This window comes from Carcharhinus amblyrhynchos, chromosome 13, assembly GCF_965287045.1.
Source record: "Carcharhinus amblyrhynchos chromosome 13, sCarAmb.v2.hapA, whole genome shotgun sequence".
Lineage (NCBI taxonomy): Eukaryota > Metazoa > Chordata > Chondrichthyes > Carcharhiniformes > Carcharhinidae > Carcharhinus > Carcharhinus amblyrhynchos.
Window position 1 is genome coordinate 57,330,039 of NC_137336.1, and position 24,500 is coordinate 57,354,538.

At 40.7% G+C, this 24,500-nt stretch overlaps 1 protein-coding gene across 3 annotated transcripts in view; it reads left to right on the forward strand.

Annotated features, from left to right (window-relative positions):
- Nucleotides 1–24,393, forward strand: part of LOC145351931 (receptor expression-enhancing protein 2-like) — a 176,644-nt gene extending 152,251 nt beyond the window's left edge. For all 3 annotated transcript variants that reach the window (XM_080201726.1, XM_080201725.1, XM_080201724.1), the window contains 2 exons: nucleotides 6,704–6,870; nucleotides 9,339–24,393. In XM_080201726.1, the coding sequence (XP_080057852.1) occupies nucleotides 6,704–6,870; nucleotides 9,339–9,413 (242 nt within the window). In that variant the 3' untranslated portion in view covers nucleotides 9,414–24,393. The remainder of the gene's footprint in view (nucleotides 1–6,703; nucleotides 6,871–9,338) is intronic.
- Nucleotides 24,394–24,500: the final 107 nt, after the last annotated feature.

Genomic DNA, 24,500 nt, shown 5'->3' on the forward strand with positions numbered 1-24,500 from the left:
ATCCCATTTCTGTTTGTGCCTATGAGGGCCCACCTGTCTGAAATTATATGAACAGTCCAGCTCTTGCACTGAGGGAGGGCATCAATGACCCGTGAGTTGTAATAATGTGCAGCCGTGTGCAAGTTGCCACCAGCATCTGCAGTGCCTTGGAGAATCTTTGGAAGGAACCGGATGTTCAAGAGCACAGTGAGTTTGACAGATCATGGTAAGCAGTGCTGTGAGTTCAGAGGTCTTTCATGACACAGATAGAAATCTCTAGTTACCACCTCACTATCAACTTTCTCCTTGTGTTACTCACAGTGGTCTCTGGAACATTAATGCCTCCACTAGTGTCCCTAAAATGTCAAGTGGGTCACAATCCCCTATTCTGCCTGAGCATGTGCAGACCACTTTCCCTTCAATCTCTACACACCCGATGGTAGCTGAGTGCCCCTCTCAGCCATTCTTCCTTTTATAAGCTCACTAGATATCTTGGCATGTCCATCTATGGCTCTCTGCTTCCTTGTCACCTCAACGCAGCTGGACTGTTCCCAGTTCAATGAGCAACCTATGTACTACTACCAGCACCCCTGCAAAAAATTCCACATTTCGCTTTAATGACCTTGCAATGAGATCAATAACATTAATTGGCCTCATTCCCAAATCGGGCAGGTTTCTGGTATTCACTTTCCCCCAAACTGAAGAACCTTGCCATCAGTAGGAATGAAGTGGGCATGTTGGCATGTGGAGCTATTTATAACATCTGCCTGCCTCCAATCCCGCCCCTGCTGTTAACTCAGTTTCTCTCTCCACAGACCTGTTAATTACTTCCAGCATTTTCTGATATTATTTCAGATTTCCAACTTGCATAGTATTTTGCTTTTGACTGATTATGTGTTTTTAAATAGTAATCCTGGCCATTATTGATTTGATCTTGGGCTCTGTAAAATTTCATTTTGGCAATATCGTCTTGTGCTGTCAGCTGACATTGTTGGAAAAGTTTCAGAGCCATTCTTGATTGCGTTCATTATTCATCACCTTTGGACTAAATGTGGAAAAATGGGCTCATTTTGACTGCATTAATATGAATGGGATAAAAACGAATAGCCTGTCTGTTGTATATCTCCTCATTTTTTATTGCCAATATAATGAAACTGGGACAGATGTAAAATAGTCTGCTGATTTACTGGCACCTTACGACGTGCAGTCAAAATAACCCCCAGTATAATTTCATATGTTCGAAGAGTTTCTGTACAGAATTAAACTACATGATAATGGGAAGAGTCAAAGACGTGACCCCAGAAATTCAGTGAGCTACAGCTACTGAGAGGTTAAAATATTTCAGCTGAGTGCTGCAGGAGTTGTGTTTAGCACTACCTCAGTATCACATGGTCTGAATAAACATGAGGTCTGCTTGAACGGAGTGAAAAAGATTAGTTGCTTGGCTTCAGTGTTTGGCTAAAGCTGCTCAGTGGCTGTGTATGTGTGTGGAATATTGATGAGCTCTTTTGTAGCCTGATAAGTAGCCAGTCAGACATTAGCTCAGCTCTATGTGGACCAGAGTAAGTCCAAGTTCTGCCTTCTCCACCATTCATTGGACATCTCTCCATTGTGCCTGCTCAGTTAATGATCGCTGATACAGACACGCAACGAGCACTGTCCACCATCCTGTGCCAGTAGTCTTCGGATAAAAGAGATTTGTTGGCAGTTCATGGTCACAGTTGATTCATTGCAGGAAAACAGAGTGTGCTCTGTTGTCTGCAAGAAGCAAGGTTAGCAGTTAAGCTGTGCCAGGGACACGGAGGATGACATCAATATGGTTATGGACGTCCAACATGAGATGGATTTGGACGTTTAAGTGGATGAATGTCCAAATTTTTAGTCTGGTCTGGAATAAACTGAGGGTGTGTGCATTATATATCCATAAACATGCACATACACACTTAATGCAGTCAGTATGATTTGTTAATCTGTGACAATGTACTGGAATCAGTCATTCAAAGAGACCCTGTGATTGACTGACTGGGTTCACAATAGTGCAGATACTGGTTTATATTTTCCTCTTCATTCCACCAGCTTCTGAGTAGTTTAAGCAGGAAATTGGATAGAAACATAGAATCTCAACAGTGCAACAGGAGGCCATCTGACCCATTAAGACTCCAAAGGAGCATCTCATCCAGATGCTCCCTTCCACCCTATCTCCATAACCTTGTGCGTTTATCATGGCTAATCCACCTAAGCTGCACATTTTTGCACTGTGGGAGGAAACCGGAGCATCCTGAGGAAATCCACGCGCACACGGAATGTGCAAACTCCACACAGACAGTGACCCGATGACAGGATTGAACCCGGGTCCCTGGTGCTGTGAGGCAGCAGTGCTAACCACTGTGTCACCATACCATCCATGTTGCTTGACCATCCTTGGTACATTTGAATGGATCTTATTATAATTAGGGGCAGTAGATGAGGTTACGTGATAGGAACTATTTCCTGTCCTGTGTGTATTGGCAATTCCTCTACATTCCTGGCTTCCAGCATTTCTCTGGGCTCTGGGGAGATTTATATTCCCCAACAGAGTTGAATACATCACAAGAAGATTTATTGATCTCCCCTCCCCACGCTCAGTGTAAAATATTTTTCAGAAAATAGATTTGGACTTTCCTTAGTTACCCCAGAAGCCTCTTTTAAATCTGCTACAAGCTTTCCTTCACCCACTTACATCCAACTTACTTCCCACTGCAGAAAATTGGTCAGCTTTAGAGCCACATGCATGAGGCAGGTTGGATGTCTCAACCCACTACATCTTTGGCAGTGGAATACCAAATGGTTGTTCCCTAGATATGGGCATTGCTGGCTAGGCCTGAATCATTAATTGCCCTTATGAAGGTGTTGGTAAGCTGCCTTTTTGAATGGCTATAGTCCATGTAGTATGGGAACATCCACAGTGCTGTGAAGGAGGGAACTGTGGGATTTTGGCCCAATGACAATGAAGGGACAGCAATATAGTTCCAAGTCAGGGATGGTTTTGTGCCATGAGGACACAAGCTATTACTCTGTAACTGGTGGACTTGAAAACTGAATAGATTTATACATAAGTTAAAGTAAAAAGTTTATTTATTTTTCGTCACAAGTAAGGCTTACATTAACACTGCAATGAAGCTACTGTGAAATTCCCCTAGTCGTCACAGTTCGGTGCCTGTTGGGGTCAATGCACCTTTGAGAATGTGGGAGGAAACTGGAGCACCTGGAGGAAACCCACACAGACACGGGGAGAACGTGCAAACTCTACACAGACAGTGATCCAAGCCAGAAATTGAACCCAGGTCCCTGGCGCTGTGAAGCAGCAATGCTAACCACTGTGATACTGTGCTGCCCCTCATTCACATGTTCATTCGTGTGTGCCAAATATGTAGGATTTCTATTATGCAGGTAGCATTCAGCAAGGTATTTGAGGTTTTTGTATTTCTTCTTTGGATGGCAATAGGTTTGGTATATAAGGTTCATTCTTTTTGAGTTGGCGCAAGGTGTGGTATAAAGGGTCCATACTTGTGTGATGCATTAAACCTTTATGGATGAGCCTGGTACATAAACACAATCACATAATTGGATCGAGGTTCTTTGGAGCTAATTAATAAATGCTTATGAGACTGACACAAACCTGAAGCCTCAAGAAAACTCTAAAACTACCGTCCAAGTTTAAAGTCTAATTTATCAAGCAATGATGATGATGACATGCTCGATTTATGACCTTTGCTGGCAGTATGCAAGTCCCCACCAGTGGCATTAAAAATGTTGCTGCACAAGTAACCAGAGTGCTAAATTGCCTTCAGTATTAAAATGTTCTGAGCAAGTTCTGCCCCATCTCCAGTCTTTTAATCCTTGTTTTTCTCTTTTGTGCTTCAAACTGGAAATTATGTGTAAGTTGCAATTTCTCCATTGAGCCTGCATTTATTATATATACTTTTCTCTGATCATTCAATTAGCAATGGCACAGCCATTCCTCTTTATTAGTAATTAGAGGGAAACATATGTTTATGCAGGGTCACTTGATAAAGAAACATATTTCCCCTACTGAATGCAATGAAGCTTCAGATGTGTGTTAATCATTTTTATCAATGCAGCAAGACTCGGACATATTTGGGCTTGGACTAAGAAATGACAGGTGATATTTATGCCACACAAGTGTCAGTCAATGACCATCTTCAGCAAGAGAGAATCTAACCATCTTCTCTTGACAATGTTATTAACATCACTGAATCCTTCCCAATCAACATCCTGCAGGGCTTAACATTGCCCAGAAACTGCACTGGACTAGCTGTATAAATACTGTGGCTATAAGAGCAAGTCAAAGGCTGGGAATTTTGCAAAGTAATTTACTGCCTGACTCCATAAAGTCTTAGCACCATCTACAAGGCACAAGTCAGAAGTGTGTTGGAATACTCTCCACTTGTCTGAATGAGTGCAGCTCCAACAACACTCAAGAAGTTCACACCATCCAGGAGAAAGCAGCCCATTTGATTGGCAATCCATCCACCACCTTAAACATTCAATCCCTTGATCGTTGATGTGGCAGCAGTGTGTACCAGCTATAAGATGCACTGCAAGAACTCACCAAGGCCCCTTAGACTGCACCTTACTAACCTGGACTTCTACCACCAAGAAGGACAAGGGTAGCAAATGCATGGGAATACCACCATCTGCAAGTTCCCCTCCAAGTCACACACCAACCTGACTTGGAACTATATCACCAAATACCTGGCACTCCCTTCCCAACAGGACGATGGGACATGGACTGCAGCGGTTCAAAAAGGTAATTCACCACCATGCACAATTAGGAATGCATAATAAATGCTGGTCTAGTTAGTGACACACACATTCCATGAACAAATACAGAGATGAGCTGTATCAAGTACTTTGTCATAACAATGACATAATGAGATATTGATTAGTTGTCATGCCAACATGTAAATGCAATGTTCATGATGTTTCTGAAGACAAGAGTTTGTTATAATGGAGGTTTATAATAGAGGCTTATTGTAGTAAGTTGTTATTTTAACAATTCCAATGCAAAAGTCATTGTCAGAGAATCTGAACTTTTAATGCATTCCATTAAATACGAGGAACACACAGTGAACTACTTTGATTTGATTTATTATTGTCACACGTTTTAACATATAGTGAAAAGTATTGTTTCCTGCACGCTATACAGACAAAACATACCATTCATGGAGAAGGAAACGAGAGAGTGCAGAATGTAGTGTTACAATCATAGCTAGGGTGTAGAGAAAGATCAACTTAATGCAAGGTAAGTCCATTCAAAAGTCTGACAACAGTAGGGAAGAAACTGTTCTTGAGTCGGTTGGTATGTGACCTCAGACTTTTGTATCTTTTTCCTGACGGGAGAAGGTGGAAGAGAGAATGTCCAGGATGCGTGGGGTCCTTAATTATGGGGTTGCTTTGCCGAAGCAGTGGCAAGTGTAGACAGAGTCAGTGGGTGGGAGGTTGGTTTGCGTGATGGATTGAGCTACGTTCATGACGTTTTGTCGTTCCTTGCAGTTTTGGGCAGAGCAGGAGGCATACCAAGCTGTGATACAACCAGAAAGAATGCTTTCTATGGCACATCTGTAAAAGTTGATGACAGTCGTAGCTGACATGCCAAATTTCCTTCGTCTTCTGAGGAAGTGGAGGCATTGGTGGGCTTTCTTAACTATCGTATCAGCATGGGGGGACTAGGACAGGCTGATGGTGATCTGGACATCTAAAAACTTGAAGCTCTTGACCCTTTGTCCCTGTTGATGTAGATGGGGCATATTCACCTTTACGCTTCCTGAAGTCGGTGACAATCTCCTTTGTTTTGTTGACATTGAGGGAGAGATTATTGTCGCTGCACCAGTTCACCAGATTCTCTATCTTATTCCTGTACTCTGTCTCATCATTGTTTGAGATCTGACCCACTATGGTGGTGTCGTCAGCAAACTTGAAAATCGAATTGAAAGGGAATTGGGCCACACAGTCATAGGTGTATAAGGAGTATCGTAGGGGGCTGAGAACATAGTCTCGTGGGGTACCGCTGTTGAGGATGATTGTGGAAGAAGTGTTGTTACCTATCCTTACTGATTGTGGTCTGTGAGTTAGGAAGTTCAGGATCCATTCGCAGAGAGAAATGTCAAGGCCCAGGCACAGAGTTTGGAGATGAGTTTTTTGAGAATAATAGTGTTGAAGACTGAACTATAGTCAATAAATAGGAATCTGACATAGATCAGAAGTATAGTGACTGCTAAGACTTCATTGTAGACATGAAAGTATGTGGTTTTTTTTATATTTCATACCAGTAGGACAGGAATATTTGCTTGTGATTCTTGTGTTATTTCATATTTTAGTGGTGACTGGATCGATTGGGTCATGATCAATAGTGTGTCCTGACATTGTCAAGGCATGAATCAAGAAAGCTATATTTTTATATGCTTATAACAAAAACAAACTTATATATTACCTGTGATATAATAAAATGTCCCCAAGCACTTCACAATGAAGATATAAAAGATATTTGAGATTGTTTCAGGTATTTTGTTCCATGGAATTGATAACATGTCTGCATTTGTTTAAGAATTACATACTCAGCAATTCATCATTGTTTTGAGAAAAAATATCTCTATAGGGTGTGCTCTTACTAAACATTGCTTTTAGTTTTAACCCTCTTCTCCTCTGCCTCGCTGTTTCTCAGACACACACTGGCTTCCTTTAGGTGAAGAGATAGGGAGCACACAGGCTCAGAAGTCAGAAGGGGAGCAGCCAGATGTGAAGCCAGAACAATTGGATGAAGATGCGGAGAAAGTGCCGAAACGCACCCAGAGCCTTAAAGTCCCTAAACAAAAGCTGCAGCGTTCAGAGGTATCTTGTCATGACTGCCAGCCTCAGTCAACTTTAGATATGTCATTGTTCTCTCCATATACCCAAAGCTATTGATGCCATTCATTCTACACCCTCATTAATCACTGCCTCCCATTGCATTGCTTTATAGATAATTGTTAAGCGACAATCAGTGTTCCTGATACTGTGTGGTGAGATGTGGGCCTGCCATCTCCAGACACAGACTGGAAGCGGCCACAAGAGCTGCCAAGTGCCAAGGCAGGCTTTTTAATAGGGCTCTGGGACTTTATCATAGTTACTTTGTTAATTAATAGGCTCTCTAGCCCTCACCCTTTACACTCCATCACCCCCTACACACACTTCTCATGTCCCAGCCATGCCAATTCATCTTCCCTACCCATCACCCTATTAGCCCCTCATACCCTCCATGTCATGCCATGCCCCCAGTCTATCCCATGTGCCCTTATAGATGCCTTGCCAACTTAATGCCCATTCATGCCCCCACATCCAACCCCCTCATTTCTCATAGCCCCATTGTGAACTTCATGCTCACTCATGTACCCACCCTGCCTCCGCACGCCCCACCACCCCCATGGCCTCTTGCAACCCCCGGCCAAGTTAATGCCAACTCATGCCCCCTGACCCACCTTGTTTTGGCCTTACGTCAATTCACTCATTATCCGCCATGGATAGACATCAGAGGCCATATGAGGCCACATAAACAAAATACACATCTAAATATCTGTTACAGCTTTCACCATAATAAACTACTGTGAGTAGTAGTTTCATTAGCTACTGATTGGTTAATGAAAGCCAATCAGTAGAATTAAATCCCCACAAGTACTTAATGCATTTTTAAAAGAAAACATTTTTATTCACGTTCCCATATCAAAGACAGTTAATACTTTAATAATCTCTTTGAACTGTCGATCAAACTGTGAACTTAAAAGCCCTGCCCGCATCACACTCTGATCATGATAGGTTGCAGAAAGCAGCCACACATTCATAATGCTACAATGATCGCACTAAGGCTTACGTAAACAAGCAGCTATTTAAACTGCCGGAACAAATATTTTTCAACTCTCACTCACATGGGCAAGCAATTATTTTGCAACTTTTAAAGGGATAGCAATTTAAATAACTTGATGGTTTGATGGTTCTATACATTCAGCACTGAGTTCAAAGAGTCTTGATGAATTTGTGTTTCCCACAAGTGAGACAGATAAAGAATTTTCCCATTCTGGGAAAAAGGGTGAAGGGTGAACCATGGAAAGGTCTGTTGACCTTGGGATTTTCTGGTTTCGGGGCAAGCGCGGCTGAAAAATTCCATCAATAGATAGTTTTATCTATTTGTGTCACATGTAGGCTTACATTAACACTGCAATGAAGTTACTGTGAAAATCCCCTAGTTATCACACTCTGGTGCCTGTTCAGGTACACTGAAGGAGAATTTAGCATGGTCAAAGTACCTAACCAGCACATCTTTCAGACTGTGGGAGGAAACCAGAGCACTGGAAAAAACCCACACAGACATGGGGAAAACATGCAGACTGTGACCCAAGCCAGGAATCGAACCTGGGTTCCTGGCATTGTGAGGCAGCAGTGCTAACCACTGTAGGTAGGACTATGAAGGAGGTTCTGCTTAGAAAGTCTGAGCAGCTAAGGGCCAAATTAAAAATCAGATCCTCAAAGGTTTTATATCCTGTGGATTATTACCTGAGCCATAGGCAAATTGGCACAAATAAAATTAGAGAGTTTAATGGGTGATTCAAAGATTGTTGTGGGAGAAATTGGTTTTGATTCCTAGGGCTGGGACCAGTGTTCTGATGAGTCATATAACTGGGGAAATATAGGTCTAAGAGAAAATTTGAAACTGAAGAGGGAGGAGAAGGTAAGAGCGTTGGATAGGAACAAGAGAAATGGCTACTAGATGTGGCAGGAAGGGACAGAACATACAAACACAAGAGTGCACCCATAGTTAAGGCTAGAGATTACAAAAATAATAAGACAGGATTGAAGGCATTACAGCTGAATGCATACAAATTTGCAAAAGATAAATGAATTGCCGGCAAAATACAAGTAAATAGAGATCAATCAGTTGCCATTACAGAGACATAGCTGTAGCATGAACAAGGTGGGAAACTGAAAATTCTAGTGTATTTGGCAGGCAAAAAAGCAAAGGAGATGGAGCCACTGTCAATAAAGGTTGGGATCAGTACATCAGTGATAGAGGATCTTAGATCTAAAGATCAGGATGTAGAATCAGTTTGGGTGCAGCTAAGAACAGCAAAGGCACCAAACTTTGGTAGGAGTTGTTTATATTTCCTGAACACAGTAATATGGGGCTAGTGGTGGGCAGCACAGGTAGTAGATCTGATTGATGTAGTGTCAATCTCCCTTCAGCTGAGTTAATGTAATAGGTTCACGTGTGCATGAGCAACTCCTGAAGAGCTTGCTTAATTAGTTGTCTCTTAATATTTGTTTTTCAGCCACAATCAAAGAGTGTCAAATTGCGCGCAAAGAAGAAGACCACAGGCACTGCTAGCAGTACAGAGTCCGCATGAACTGGAAGATGTGGGGACAAAGCCGTGCAGTGTGCAACAAGTCTTTCCATCTGCCTTCAGTACATCACTGATTTGAGTCTTGCTTGAAGCAGCAAACTGCTAAAGCACAGAGGAACCACGTCGTGTAAATAGGAGCTAAGGGATGTGTCTTTAGCAGATGTAGGGGAATGCAGGCGTCAGCACAGCACCGCACAGCAGTATTTAGGGAAGCCAATGAACGACCAGACTAAATAGTGTTGCTCAGTGTTATATAAGCATTTCACCAATAGAAACAAATATTGAAGTTCAAGTTTCACCAATCCAGGAAAACATTAGTCTGCATTTAAATTTGCACTAATCATTTCTTTTCCTTAGGTTGATCGTTTCTTTTTCCTTTGTGCACTCAGTCCCTTTTCTGTGGAAAGAGAGCACAGGATCCAAATCCATGTTAATTTTAACTTTAACCGATTGATTTAAAAAAATCCTTTGATTGGAGATAGTTATTTAGCATTTCACGCGGAAGTAGTTGTTAAAACTTATGATCAGCAGCCATTATAAGCCGTGAACATCAAGTCCATTTTAGTGGCATTGGTTTTCAGTCCAGGTGAATCCTGATATAGGGAAATGGGTAAGGTATTTTACACTTGGACTGTGATTGTTCAGGAAATCATATAAGCTAAAGATAAAAACAGTAAGTTTTCAAATCTTTGTACCACAAACTAATGAATCAATCATTCATTCAATTATTCAACAAAACACAACATAGAACATACAAGAAGAATATATTTAATCAAGACTTCTAAAACCTGGTGCAATTATCTTTAGACTTTGTTTGCTAGTCGATCCACTGTATTTGGAGACTGATGATTGAAAACTATGCAACTATATTTGATATTTGGATCAGAAATTTCACATTGTAGGAGTAAACGGGAAAACTGTCCTTAATTATCACCTGATATGAATGGAGAAAATGGGAAAAGATTTGATCCATTGGAATACGATAAGGGGTTTGTTGGATTGGAATTGTATTCAACAATAGTAAACAGGACGTGCTTTGGTGTTATGTTTAGTGGAAGTGAACAGAAAGTGACTTGGGTTTTTTTGGAAATCAATAAGTGGAGTGAAAGCGATAAGAAACAGTTTGTTCCTTTGGAATGGTCTGCTGTAGGAAAGGCAGGGAAAGATTCCTCTGATTAGTTGCGACATGGATTGAAATTTCATAAAGTGTAAAAGTGTCAGAGATTTGGTTGCTTGAAAGAAAAAGGTTTGCTGCACTGGGATCCTGAGTTTTGTCTATTTCATCACGTAAGATTCTGAAAAAGGAATCTATTGGGATCCTTTTGTCCAATTTCCAGGTAACATCTACAGGATCAGTTCAAGTTGGCGTAATGGTGATCTTTTCTTGAATTTCTGCATGTCTTTGGCGTGCGCAGTGAATGTGATACAGTATTTCCTAATTTTTCTGTGGACAGTTAGTCAGAACATTAATACCAGACCACTTTCTAAAATCACCCAGTCAGTTTTAGAAAATGGCTGACATTAAGCTATTAAGAGTGTTGCAATCAAATAGGATCTAATGAGGCCATAGACATTGAGAGTGAAGGAAGACTGATTTACCAATGTTGCCAGTTCCTCAAGATGAAATTAATTGACTGCCAGATTTCTTTGCTATCCTGTATGTGCTTATATTATTTATATTTATTTTTAACTGATTGCCAGTGGGTTTACTAAGTGGGGTTGAGGTGAGAGAATGATAAACATGGTAGTGATGTAGGAATTCATATTGTGTGACATTTAGTAATGGATTACCAGGAAAATTGCTACACCTGACATGGCACGCTAAACAGAGTGCACTAACTGTAAATACTCTGTACAGTAAATGATAGACTTGACTTATGCCACAGACCAGTGTGGAATTATAGAATACATGTCATTTTTGTGAGTGACTGAAGTCCTTTTTCTGCAGGTTCTAACAATACATCAGGTTAGACCATATATCTTAGTTTGGACATGTAGCTAACACAATCAATGATGGTATCATCAATTTTGCAATTTGTCATTAGTAATTGGTCCATTTTGGTTTATTGCAGTTTCCGCAAAATCCCTTTCAGTTGTAGATATTGTTATGAGAACCGTGAATGTACTTTTCTAAGGTAAAAGCACCTTGAAACTTTTTCGTGATGTAATTTCACTGATTGATGTGGACTGCGACTAATAAGTTTCCATCTCAGGAGCGTATGCCAATGGTTCCTGTGGAAACTGTCTACAAAATATTGCAGGTATGGAAGGGTAGTTGGCCAAAATATGCATGCCTACATGCCACATGCCCACTCACATCAGGCTCTCTTTAGTCTAGGAGACCAGTTTATCGAGAATGTATTTGATGTCCTCATAATGTGCACTCTATATAAAGAGAATTGTGGTCTCATTTTAAAATAAAACTGTTTATCCCTATGACTACTTTACACATGTCTTGTAAATAGTCATCAGTGCTTAATGTTTCATGTCAAAGTATTTAACAAACTTTTTTTTCACATCAACGTTAATTAAATCTAATCTCTTTTTTTCCCTTTGAATGAAAAAGGTTTGTCAGACACTTCTTTTTCAGGAAAATAGATACTGTAGTGATGTAAAGGTCCATTCATTCCTCAGAATAAACAAAGGTATCACAGATACTGAATTGAATTTCTTGTATTGAGCAGAGCTCAAAATTAACATTACAGAAAATGAACAGAAAATAATTACTAGGGAGAGAAAGAGAGAGAGTGAGAAATACTGGCTTTTGCCAGTCCTGTACTGATCAAAATGTGTTCTGAGATAAGCTTGAACTCCAAACAGACTGAACAGGTCTCGAAAACAGACTGCCAGCTGTGCACACAGTTCCAAAACTATGTGTTAGCCCAAAATTGTTTGGTACATGTTGTCTCTGACTACCAAAACAATCTTTGCAGCTGTGGCCACAAAAAGCTGCTGTTTTCGTCTGCCTTATACTTTCAAAAATGCAGTCAATTTTCCAAGCTAACCCAACATGCCTGCTGAGTCTTAAAATGTGGTCAAGTTAAAGCTGAGTTAGTTAACCCCTACAGTCTAGCATTTAAATGTAATTGCATTGGCAGGAATATCTCAAGACGAAGTCTTACCAAACCATACACATACTCAACAAGTGACTCGCAAGTTGCTAGGGATACATATTAACTGCACTCACTTACTAACCACTGACAAAATTTTGTATTGTTCATTTGTATAATTAACAGTAGTCCATCCAGTGTTTCTTGTGTCAGTTAATCCAAGCTATTTGTAACCAGACAGTTTTGAGTATTTGAGCAAAGGTTAAGCATCAGTTTGACCCATTTGTAAAATATTTATCTTTAGAGCCAATAAGAGGCCATCGGAAATCACTGGATACAGAATTCACATTTTTTAATGATCTGAACTAGTAAAAGAGTAAAACATAACACAATTCTCCACAGTATAAAGCAGCAAAGGAACAATAAAATGAGCTTGATCCTAGCCAGTAAAGGAGAATTTACTGGAAAGTAGGGGTTTTGAGTTGAGATTTGTCCAGATTTGGATCCTCTATATATTCAACATTGTCATCCATGAAGGATGCAATGTGTGCAAACCCCAGTCCACCTTTCAGGCAATAGCGCTACCAGCTGCATACATAGTTCCAAAACTATATGTTAACCCTTATCTCATAATGAAATTGTTTGGTACATGCTGTCTCTGATTATCAAAACAATCCTCGCAGCTATGGCCATGAAATGCTATGTTTTTCACATTACCCTGCTAGTCTGTGCTGACCACTGCATTCCTCTCAAAGAAAGAAGATGGGCAAAAGGTTTCCATTTCCTGTAATTTTGATTTTGTTTTATTTCTGAATGTTTTACAGCATGTTCGGTAGAGTGTGCTGGAAACACCGAGTGGTGTGCCTCACCTTTTTTGAGCAGTACACATTGTATGCATTATCAGACATTGTGACACTTGCTGTGATCCATATCCATTTCATTACATCAGAGCTGGAACTTTAACCTCCTATTGAAAATTATTCAAAGTTACATTTTTTCTTTCCTATCTTCTCTCCCCCCCCATGTGAAGACTCTGACCTTCAAAATGAATTCCTTTGGCACAGTACAAGCAACATGGGGCCAGCTCTGTGGTAATATTTGTGTTCAAGTCTTATTTATGAAACCAGAGATATATTGGACAAGTGGGCAAACACACAACACGCAAAAGGAGTACGTTACCATCAGGTTACCTAATCATTAATGCGCCTTTTATGTAAGTGGTTTAGTAATTGTGCTTGCTTCAGTTCTAATTCTGCCCCAATTCCACAGATTTAACAACAGCAGGAAATGTTGCAGTTTATACATGGGGACTTCTCCAAAGTAATGTAAATTTAACACTACAGCACCAGTATCAACCTCTGGCACAAACAGTTAGTGTGCGGTCACATTTGATAACTTTGTGGACTGTTCTAGGGAGGGACCAGAGGTGCTAGTAATCCTGAAAGTGCATCAATGACTTGTACTGTCAGTTCCACAGCTCAACCGATCTTGGACTACATCTGGAAATTGTCAATCCAATTTAGCAGGTGCTGGTTTGTGGTGGTAACATTGGTGTCCACTTTTACTCAGCACATCATCTTCAGAGGAGAAAAAAGAAATTTAGTTTGGGGTATCATCCATAAAGGATCCAATGTGTTGCAAATCTCAGTCATGCCTTCCAGGCAATAATACCTTGAGTACTATTGAATGGGGGAAGAGAAACAGTATTGGCTACCCATGGTGGTTAAGTGAGTTTACCTGTTGAGCAGCTGAGACAAGGAAAGCCCCAGGTTTCATTCCCATTTTGTATTATTGAATGATCTAGTCAAACCTAGAGAAATAGTGAAGGCATTACAGTTAATGCTGATGCACCTGGATAAGGAGAGGAAACTCAACCAGGTTTCCAGCCCCAAATCACTCGACAGTGATCCCTTCTATATTTATATATTGGTAGAGGGCAGTCATAGGCTCTGCTGCCCAACACTATCAAAATTTACACATGAAGGTCATCAAGGCACTGGAGATTGGTATCACCCTTCATTAAAGAGATCAACTAAATGTTGACATAAAAATTCCAAAATAACATTTTGATGGTTTTGAGAATTTTCTGCTGTTGCCAACAGCAGGATATGCTGACTTGTGAACCCACGTGTCCTAAATGTTCCTTTTGCATTTCCTCAAGTAAGCGGAGCCCACGGAGTCAGAAGGCAGATAACAAAACCTTTCTTTTCATTTTTGTAACCAATTCCTTCTCCTCAATGCAAGTTGCTAATATTTACTATCGGTTATGAAATGTCATCAATTTGGATTTTAGATAATGAGGTGAATTTTTAAAATTCATTTGTGGGATATGGGCGTTGCTGGCTGGCGAGCATTTATTGCCCATCCCTAGTTGCCCAAGGGCAGTTGAGAGTCAACCACATTGCTGAGGTTCTGGAGTCATGTACAGGGCAGACCAGGTAAGGATGGCAGATTTTCTTCCCTCAAGGACATTCATGAACCAGGTGGGTTTTTCCAACAATCAACAATGTTTTCACGATCTTCTTAATTCCAGACTTTTTTTATTGAATTCAGATTTCACCATTTGTTGCGGTGGGATTTGAACCTCTGTCTCCAGAACATAAACTGAGTTTCTGGATTAATAATCTAGCAATAATACCATTAGGCCATTGCCTCCCCAATATAAGATACCCAATCTGTATAAGAAAATAACCCATTGCAGAACAATGTTTTGGATGTTAAGAACATAAGAAATAGGAGCAGGAGTAGGCCATCTGGCCCTCGAGCCTGCCCCGCCATTCAATAAGATCATGGCTGATCTGTCGTGGCTCAGTTCCACATTCCCACCCTCTTCCCATAACCCTTAATCCCCTTGCCTATCAAAAACCTATCAACCCGCGTCTTAAAAATATTTAGCAAGGCAGCCTCCACCACTTCAACAGGCAGAGAATTCCAGAGATTCACCACCCTTTGAGTGAAGAAGTTCCTCCTCAACTCCGCTCTAAACCGCCCCCCCCTTTATCTTGAGGCTGTGCCGTCTAGTCCGACTGTCCTTTCTGAGCGGGAAGAGCCTCCCCACCTCTATCCTATCCATCCCATTCATCATCTTATATGTCTCAATAAGATCTCCCCTCATTCTTCTAAACTCTAACGAGTACAAGCCTAGTTTATCCAGCCTTTCCTCATAGCTCAACCCTGGCATCAGCCTAGTAAACTTCCTCTGCACTCCCTCCATGGCCAAAATATCCTTGCTTAAGTGCGGCGACCAAAACTGCACACAGTACTCTAGCTGCGGCCTCACTAGTGCCCTATACAGCTGCAGCAAGACCTCCCTACTTTTATATTCAATCCCCCTCGCTATGAAGGCCAGCATCCCATTTGCCTTCCTGACCACCTGCTGCACCTGTAGACTGGGTTTTTGCGACTCATGCACAAGGACCCCGAGGTCCCTCTGCACCGCCGCCTGCTGCAGTTTTTCGCCAAGTAAGTAATAGTCCTTCCTACCATTATTCCTACCAATGTTGCATTCATTTCTTTGCCCTCTCCCTTTGAAGAATAATGCAATGGTGTATGAGGATTCATACACAATATGAATGCTCCTTGCATGGCCGTGACCACCTCTATACAGCCCATGGGATACTTAGCCCTATATAGTGCATGGCTTTGATGGTCTCCCTTCTCACCTATGTGCTGCTAGAGTGGGCCTTAGCTCCATGCTGTGTCTATCATTGCACAAGAGTCCTTAGTAGAAGGTTAGTTGTCATCATATCCAGAGATGAACAAAACCTCAGTAACATGTCTCTCAGCTACCTCATTCAATCAGATTTACCATCACATAATGTCTGCAGCTGGACTTGAATGAAAAGATCACAAGATGGATTTTAACTTGGGGAGGGTTTCCAGTAGGATTCTCTGATTCCTACTGGAATTTCCTGACCCCCTGAAGGGGCAGGAGACATTGGCAATTTTGACCACTGGGTCATCCGTCGACATCCTGTTCAGAATGGACTGACAGAGTGCAGAACAGATGGGATGGCCTCTGGCAACTTCCAGGCAAAAGGCAGGGGCTTCAGTCAGAACTGAAGTCCCTGGGACAAAAGAAGAGGTGGAAGATGACCTGCCTTACATAAGAAACCTTGACTAACTTGTCCTTTCCACCACTTGTCAACTTGCTTCAGCCTAATGGGAAAGCAATGACTTTTTTTTCAGCTCAGAGTTAAAATGCCATTGAGATCCCAATAACTTAATAGAAGGCCAATCAGCATCTATAGAATTCACATTTCACATCAATTAATCTGTTCTGATGAAAGAACACAACGTGAAACATCAACTCTGTTTCTCTTTTCACAGATGCTCCTTGACCTGCTGAGCAATTCCAACATTTTCACTTTTTGTTTCAGATTTTCATATTTTGCTTTCACTTGAATTGATTATCTAAACCTCAGGTGTGATCTTTCCGTGGATTCATATGACATTCCCAAGCAGCGAAGTTGGAAAATTTGGTGACAAGCCAAATCTCCGTTCACTGCAGCAGGATGGGAAAATCCCACTGGTATGAATGATCAGAAAATTGCAACCCTCATCTTTCTCTGCATCCTGCAGATTATCCTCAGAAATGTAAGAACAGGCCTGAGTTCCAAACGTTTCACTAACTATATCATTTGTTCTTCATTTGCCCATCTGTCTGGCTGATAGGGTTAAAATTGACTCCCATAATTTTGAATGGAAGTAAAAGAGATAAATCCATCCCATGTCCATACTGGAGAGAATTGCAAATCGCAATGTGAAAGGTGATACAATATCTGTACCGGATTGAAAATCTAGTAAAAATATAAACAGCTCATAATGGTCCAGCTTTGCCCAGGACAAGAAAATGTTCCACTGGCACCCACACAGCAGTTCCCATTTAGCAAACAGTCCTGATGTCAGGGAGATTCAGGTATGTTAAGAAATGACAATCTTTGTAGATCAATGCCTTCTTAAGAAAGCTTATATGAAATCGACTGGAAGCAGCAGCTTTTCCAAACAAGTGCATTGATTTTGAAAGAATTGCACTGTGAAGGAATTGGATGATAGGAGAGGGTTGTGTTGACTTGAATTGATTATGACTTTAGAAATTATCGTTGTAGAGCTTTTTCTTTTACCTCAGGAGTCTGTGCTTTATTCAGGCAGCCTGTCACAAGCTGAATGGAATGCTGGTCTAGGGGACCATGCTTTTTCCTATGTGCTACTGGTGACATCACTCGCACCTCCCAGTCCGCAGAGCACAGCTGCATTAACAAGATCACAAGTGCCATCTTAGGCATGACCAATCAGTTCATCACTTTCCCACTGGTCAGAATGAGTTATGGGCCTTGCAGCAATGATCAGCTTCCTTGGTGAACAGGGCATTATTGACTGCAAACTTTACTAATCATATCAACAAGGATTTGATTTGATTCGATTTTAGTTTGATTTGATTTTTTGTCACACATATTAGTATACAGTGAAAAGTGTTGTTTCTTACGCGCTATACAGACAAAGTCTACCGTTCATTGAGAAGGAAATGAGAGAGTGCAGAATGTGGTGTTACAGCCATAGCTAGGGTGTAAAGAAGGATCAATTAATGTGAGGTAATCCATTCAAAAGTCTGATGGCAGCAGGGAAGAAGCTGTTCTTGTCAGTTGGTATGTGACTTTTGTATCTTTTCCCAGACGGAAGAAGGTGTCTGGGGTACGTGGGGTCCTTAATTATGCTGGCTGCGGGAAGTGAAGACAGAGTCAATGGATGGGAGGCTGGTTTGTGTGATAGATTGGGCTACTTTCACGACCTTAAGAAAGCCAGGTTCTTCTTACAATTATCTCTAATTGGTCTATATGACAATGACCATCTTTCTCCTTCCTCACAACCAATATCCCGGTCCTCTGGGAATATCAAAGGAAGACTGCGAGGGAACAATGGATAAATGATGCATTTCTGATTGAAGATTCTTTTCCTCAACCCCACCAAGCTTTGATTAGCATGATTACAATAAGAACCACATAGAACAATCAGGAACATCGTTGAACACTACACTGGTATCAAGATTCAGGCTCCTAATTGGTCTGATGATACGCTGCTACATGCTGCAGACAACATGGGCCATGGTCTAGCAGTGTACTGAAGTTTGAACAACATGAATAAGCAACAAGGATTAGAAAGGGTGGAGACACAGCAACAACAAAGAAGTGTCACAAGGATGAATTAGGTGAAAGACAACAAGGAGGAACAACTTCTCCAAGCCATTAAGACCAAGAAGCAGCTGGTTTCGAACCATTCTTGTTAACCTGCTCAATTTGCCTGAAAACTAAAATGCCCTTCCATGTTAACAGTCCTTCTCACTCCCTTTGTTTTGATTTAAAACAACAGCAAAACCAGCCAGGTTCTTCATCACTGGCATTCTTACAATGCAGACAAACAAGCTGGATTGAAAATAACTCCCAAATGTGATGGTGGTGATGACTGGACTAAAATTATTTCTCACCCAGTGTCAACTCATCTACTTAACAGGAAGTTTACCTACTCTGTTGCTCCTACGAGGTGCCCTTACCCAGTAATTACAACAGAGCTTGGCACAGTTTGTTGTTGCACATGAGGGCAATTTTGATATTTGAGGTGTTCATGGTCAATGATTCATGGATGTTCAAGCCTCAGGTGGTGAGGCTGCAATTTGGGCTTCTTCAAACTCTAGTCCAGCTGGCTTTCTATTCAAGGTTTAACAAGGCAACAAATCTGTTGACATCCTAAGGACAACAATGCTGCTCTCATGGATAGACTCTCATCATTTGTACTGATCGATGGGAGGACAGAGTGCAGAAAATGCCTCTCTCTTTGAAACCCCCTATCCAAATCCTCCGTCATTTTCTTCAAGGTGGACATCTATCTATCCTAGTCAGAGCCAAGATTGGAGACCAATCTTGCATTGCAGCCATTCTAGCTTCTACTAAAGTACTCATACATAGACTTCTACGAACTGGAGGGGCCACACTCTCCAAGGTAGTGAGTGGGATAACAGCACTGAGGCTGCATGGACTGAACTGTACTTTCAGCTTTGATGAAAGCCCTTGGCAGAAGTTTCAATTTAGCTTCACTTTCAACAATCTTGTAGAACTTGTGGATGAGTCTACTGCTTATTGCTGGGTTTCTAAAGTCAGCATTATTGTCTTCATTCTTTGATGGGGTGTGAACTTCACTGACAAAGCCAGCATTTATTGTCCATTCCTAGTTACCCTGAACTAAGAATAAGGGCAAAAGAGAGTCAACCACATTGCTGCAGGTTGAGTCACTGTAGGCCAGATCACTTAAGAATGGCAGACTTCTTTCCCTGAAGGAACAAGATGGGTTTTCAAACAATTGATGACACTTGTCATAGTCTCCATTAATGAGACTAACTTTCAATTCCAGATTTACTAATTGAACTTAAATTCCACCAGCTATCATGGTGGGATTTGAACCCCTGCCCCTAGAACATGAGCCTTTGGCTTACTAGTCCAGTAAGGTTACCATTATTCCATTGTTTCTCCCTCATATAGGGATAGGATCTAAAGAGCTGTCCTCTGGGCTGTCGCTATTACCACTAATTTCTTCTTCAAGTTAGAGCTAAGGGAATCACATATGTAGATCTCAGTAACTGACTAAGTAACCCAGCTATGGTACTGGTGCTTGGGAGTCCTCAGAAGGACACCTGCTCTCCAATTTGTGATCTTCTGGAAGCTCTGGCTGTTGGAAAGCACTGAGAAGAAAGAGGAAAGGGAGGAGAATGAGTTGCAAAGGATGTACCACAATATTATTTAAAGCAATCAATCTGGCTGAATGTGCGTATTTGCCAATGGCTAATGAAGGAACACAAGGAATTAACAGAGATCCTGTTTGCTGAAGCCTTCTAATTCAAAGTGCCCACCCATCACCTTAGCTGATTGCCCCAGCTCAACCTGGACTGTGTGGTTAGCTGGTCCTGCGACAACCTCAGGGTTTTATGCCGCAGGGAGAGAGGTAGTGAGTGACGACTGAGAAGAGTACAGTTTTGTGCAGTTTATGCTGCCTGTGCTGAAAGGAGGCAGAAGGAAGATGCCAAGTAGATGATAGGATTGTTGAATGTGGAGCAAGTGCTGGGTCTGTGAAGTAATAAGGGAATTCGGAGAGTGTTGATTCTGCAAAAGCAGGTTAATGGTTGGAGGTTGTTGCTGGTGAGAGCTGTGAAGGGAACAAAGAAGTGATGATTATTTATTTGTAATCAAATGACAGAATGTCCTATGGTGAAGGAAGTGATGCAGGGAAAATAATTACCATTTGTGGTTGAGAAGAAGGCTGAAGGATTGTTTTTAAAAAGATAATTCTCAGGGCATGGGCATCTATAGCATTTCCAGCAATTGTTGCTCATCTGTAATTGCTGTTGAGAAGGTGGTGGTGAGCTATCTTCTTAAACTATTGCAAGTATAGTTGTTTGTATAAATGAAGGACTTGATGGGCCATTTCAGAATCAACCACATTGTTGTGGCTTGGTGAAGTCATGTACAGGCCAGATCAGGTAAGGATAGCAGACTTCTTTTCCTGAATGACATTAGTACACCAGATTGTCTTTCTGCAACAGTGTGGTTGCTCCATGGTCACCAGTACTGATACCAGTTATTTCATTCCAGATTAATTTGATTAACCATGTTCACACACCCCAGTCTTCATGGTGGAATTTGAACTCATGAGTCTGAAGCAGCACTCCTGGCTATTTTTGCTCAGGCAGTTGCAATGTGATCCAGAGAGGATAAAATGAAGAAGCATTGCTACTCCAGCAAGATCCTGGAAGCATATCCCACATTGTACTCACGACCTGGGATAACATTCCTTGAGTTAATGCTCTGTCTCGATGCCAGGTGGAAAATATATTAAACAATCCCACTGGCGTTGCTGAAGAACAGCAATTCTCTTCTCACCCTTACCTTTCCACAATCAATTTGATGGAGGTTTCAAAGAACCTAGGTGCCTGCATCTAACTTATTCACCATATGATTTTCCTTTGCCATGCTAGTGAAGCAAGCCAAAAGGGAAAGCACCACATTTTAAGAGATGCCTCCCTGTTTTAGGTGGGCCTCTGTCTAATCCATCAGAAATATACGCTGGAAGAGGGTATATTTCCCATTGAGTCAGTCAATTCAAAATACAGCATTGAATTGGGAGAATACCCTGGGTCTGTTATTGTGGCTGCAGTAGTTGAATTTCAAATTGAAATGAAAATTTATCAGCCCAGAGTTAAAATTGATGCTTTTGACTTCACCAATGTTTCTATTAATTCAATACCAATCACATTGGTGATGCATGAAACCAGACATTCATAATTCTTTTGATAATACATTTATGTACATAATTTGGCTTTACAAAAGCCTGCTTCCTATCTGCCATCACCATGTCTCAGCAGTCTCGTTTTGTAAGTGCTCTAAATACTTAATTAAACAATGTCTTTCACCTTCATATTTTTACCATTTAATTAAAATACTATTAACAGTACATTGAAAAATACCAGTTAGTCACAAATAACCAGAAAACACCAAACTGCTTTGCTGTACATGAAATTGATGAAGAAAAGAAAAAAATTCCAATAAGGCTACTGTTCATCACTAGTTATACCATGAAAAATAATAAATACTGTTAAATAAAATGTGAGTATAATAGTAAAATACTTGTTATTTTACAGCCTAGTAATAATTTTACAGTAATTCCTGAACTTCTTGGCAATAACCTTAGCTCATACAGATTGCAATTGTATCTTAGCTTTGAGTCTCACAACCTCCCACTGTTGCACTGAAACCATACTATTCAGACAAACTGTCCAAGACTGACTTCCTCATGGAGAGAGAGACAAAGGTCAGCATCCAACCCTTCCCTCAGTTCTCTGCTGGGTCTTGGCTCAACTAGCCACCAATCGAAGTCAACACTGTAAATGACAACAGCTCTCTATGCTTGGGATGGGAGTTAAGGCCACTTAGCTAAACATCCCCCACTGGACATATTGAATCAAAACCATTCTTGCTTTAAAAGCTGTGAACTGCTTTAGAATATGTTTGATGATCCACCTTTGTCTGATGAGATATAGAAAAATAAACATTTTTATGGCTGCGTCATTTTCTCTTGGGGTAGTACACAAATTATGCACATAAACGTATTATGAAAAAATTTCTAACCACCAATTGTTCCATGCCTGTTGGCTTATTACTATAAAAAGGTATACTTGAGTTCTAGGAGTTATCTTAGCATCTAAATTTAACTCTAGAGTAGTTACATAATACACATGAAACAGAAAAGTCCTCTTTAGCCCAAATAGATAAAGATCCTAATGAGCCAAGTAGTCTCCACTTTTGTGGTGTGCATCCTCTCTGGCATGCTTTGAGTTTTCAAGAAATGAGAAATTATTCAGGATGAGAAAGCAAAAGAATGAAAGAACAGTAAAAAACTAAAATAGAAAGTGGGCACAAAGGAATGGAGTTGATGTGCTCATTCACAGTCATCTATATGAACAGCTGAGGCAAAGGGTGAAATTGTACACATCCTCTTTAATCCAGGTGGGTTTACCCATCTCTATCTAAGGGAAGTAGTTGATCTCCATTAGCATTGCTCATAGATTTTATGCCTTCTTCCCAGCTATCACTCTGTTTGTTTCACACTTCAGTTCTTTTTTGTTCACTTTATCTTATTTTCCTGATTTTCCTTCTTGCTTTATATAGTTCTCTCTTTAATGGTGTTTTTTCTTTGCCTCTCTTAAGCAAGAGGAAGGGAATAGATTTAATGCTGTGATTCAGTTGTAGCAGGCTTGATGAACCAGCTGGTTTTTTTCTTGTCCTTTCTGATGCAGAGTAGCTGCTTTGACTTTCTTGTTCACGTTCCCTTTTTTACAAGTCTCCTCTCTGTCTCTTTTCTTTGTAGTTTCTCTGTTTGATTCTATTATCTTTTCTCTATGCATGTACATTTCTTTCTGTATGCCTTTTCTTTCTCAGTGGCCAATTTGGTATATAAAGTAACTCAGTTCTAATAATTTCATATACTACCTGTAGTATAATAACAACCTCCATGATTAAATATCTTAACCAGTGCCATTGATAGAGCTCTGTTACATCAATATCAGTGCAAACAGTGAAATGGATTTCTGATAGCAGGATTCTAATGGAACATTAGGTAATGGTACTGGAATTAATCATTCCCAGTGAATTGGCACAGAATCTAACCGCACATTGGCAAGAATGTGATCAGATCAGGAATGCATTTATGGAGATGTCACCATAATCAGAAAGATGGAAACCAGATGCTGTGGAACAAATCTGATATCTGAACTGAATAATCTTAATTTACTCATGTAAACTTTCCACAGAGAAGCTCACTTAGTGCGATTATCCTGCTAAACATATTTTAATTACACTTCAATCCACATTTCTGGTTTGAACTCAACAATTAGGATTTGGAACTGAGCCCCGTGATAACTTCCATGCAGCAAGAACTATTTTGCCACCCTTACAAACGTATATAAGGGTCACACTTGGAGCCATATGCAGAGCTGTACCTGCACCTTATCTATTACTTGGTAACAGCCATAGCCGTAGCTGTGTCAAACATGTGTGTCTGCAGTCTTTGTTTCCTTTCTCTGGTCTCCTGTTCAATCTTTTTCCAATACCTTTTGGAACTATGATTAGATTATTGGTTGTATTTTCTTTGCTGCACACCTCAAGAGGCAACATAGGTCCAAAGGTTGCATTTCTATAACTAATTGTAGGTGACAAATCAAAATGGGTGCAATACTTTATCATTAGCAGTGACTGTCAGTGAAGTTTTTTTGATAAACTGTTAACAAGAGTTGCATTTTCTGTATTTTTTTTAAACAGTACGTGGCTGGGACTGGTTTAGACCAGCATTTGGTGACTTAGCTGGATATATTTAACAACTTCATGTAGTTGGGAAACTGGGTATTAAAAAAAAACCTGACTCCAGCTGTTGTGATCGGTTTGAATTGTGTAAGTTTTTTAAACCTGAACCAGGAAACTTTAAGAATGATCTTAGCTTACAC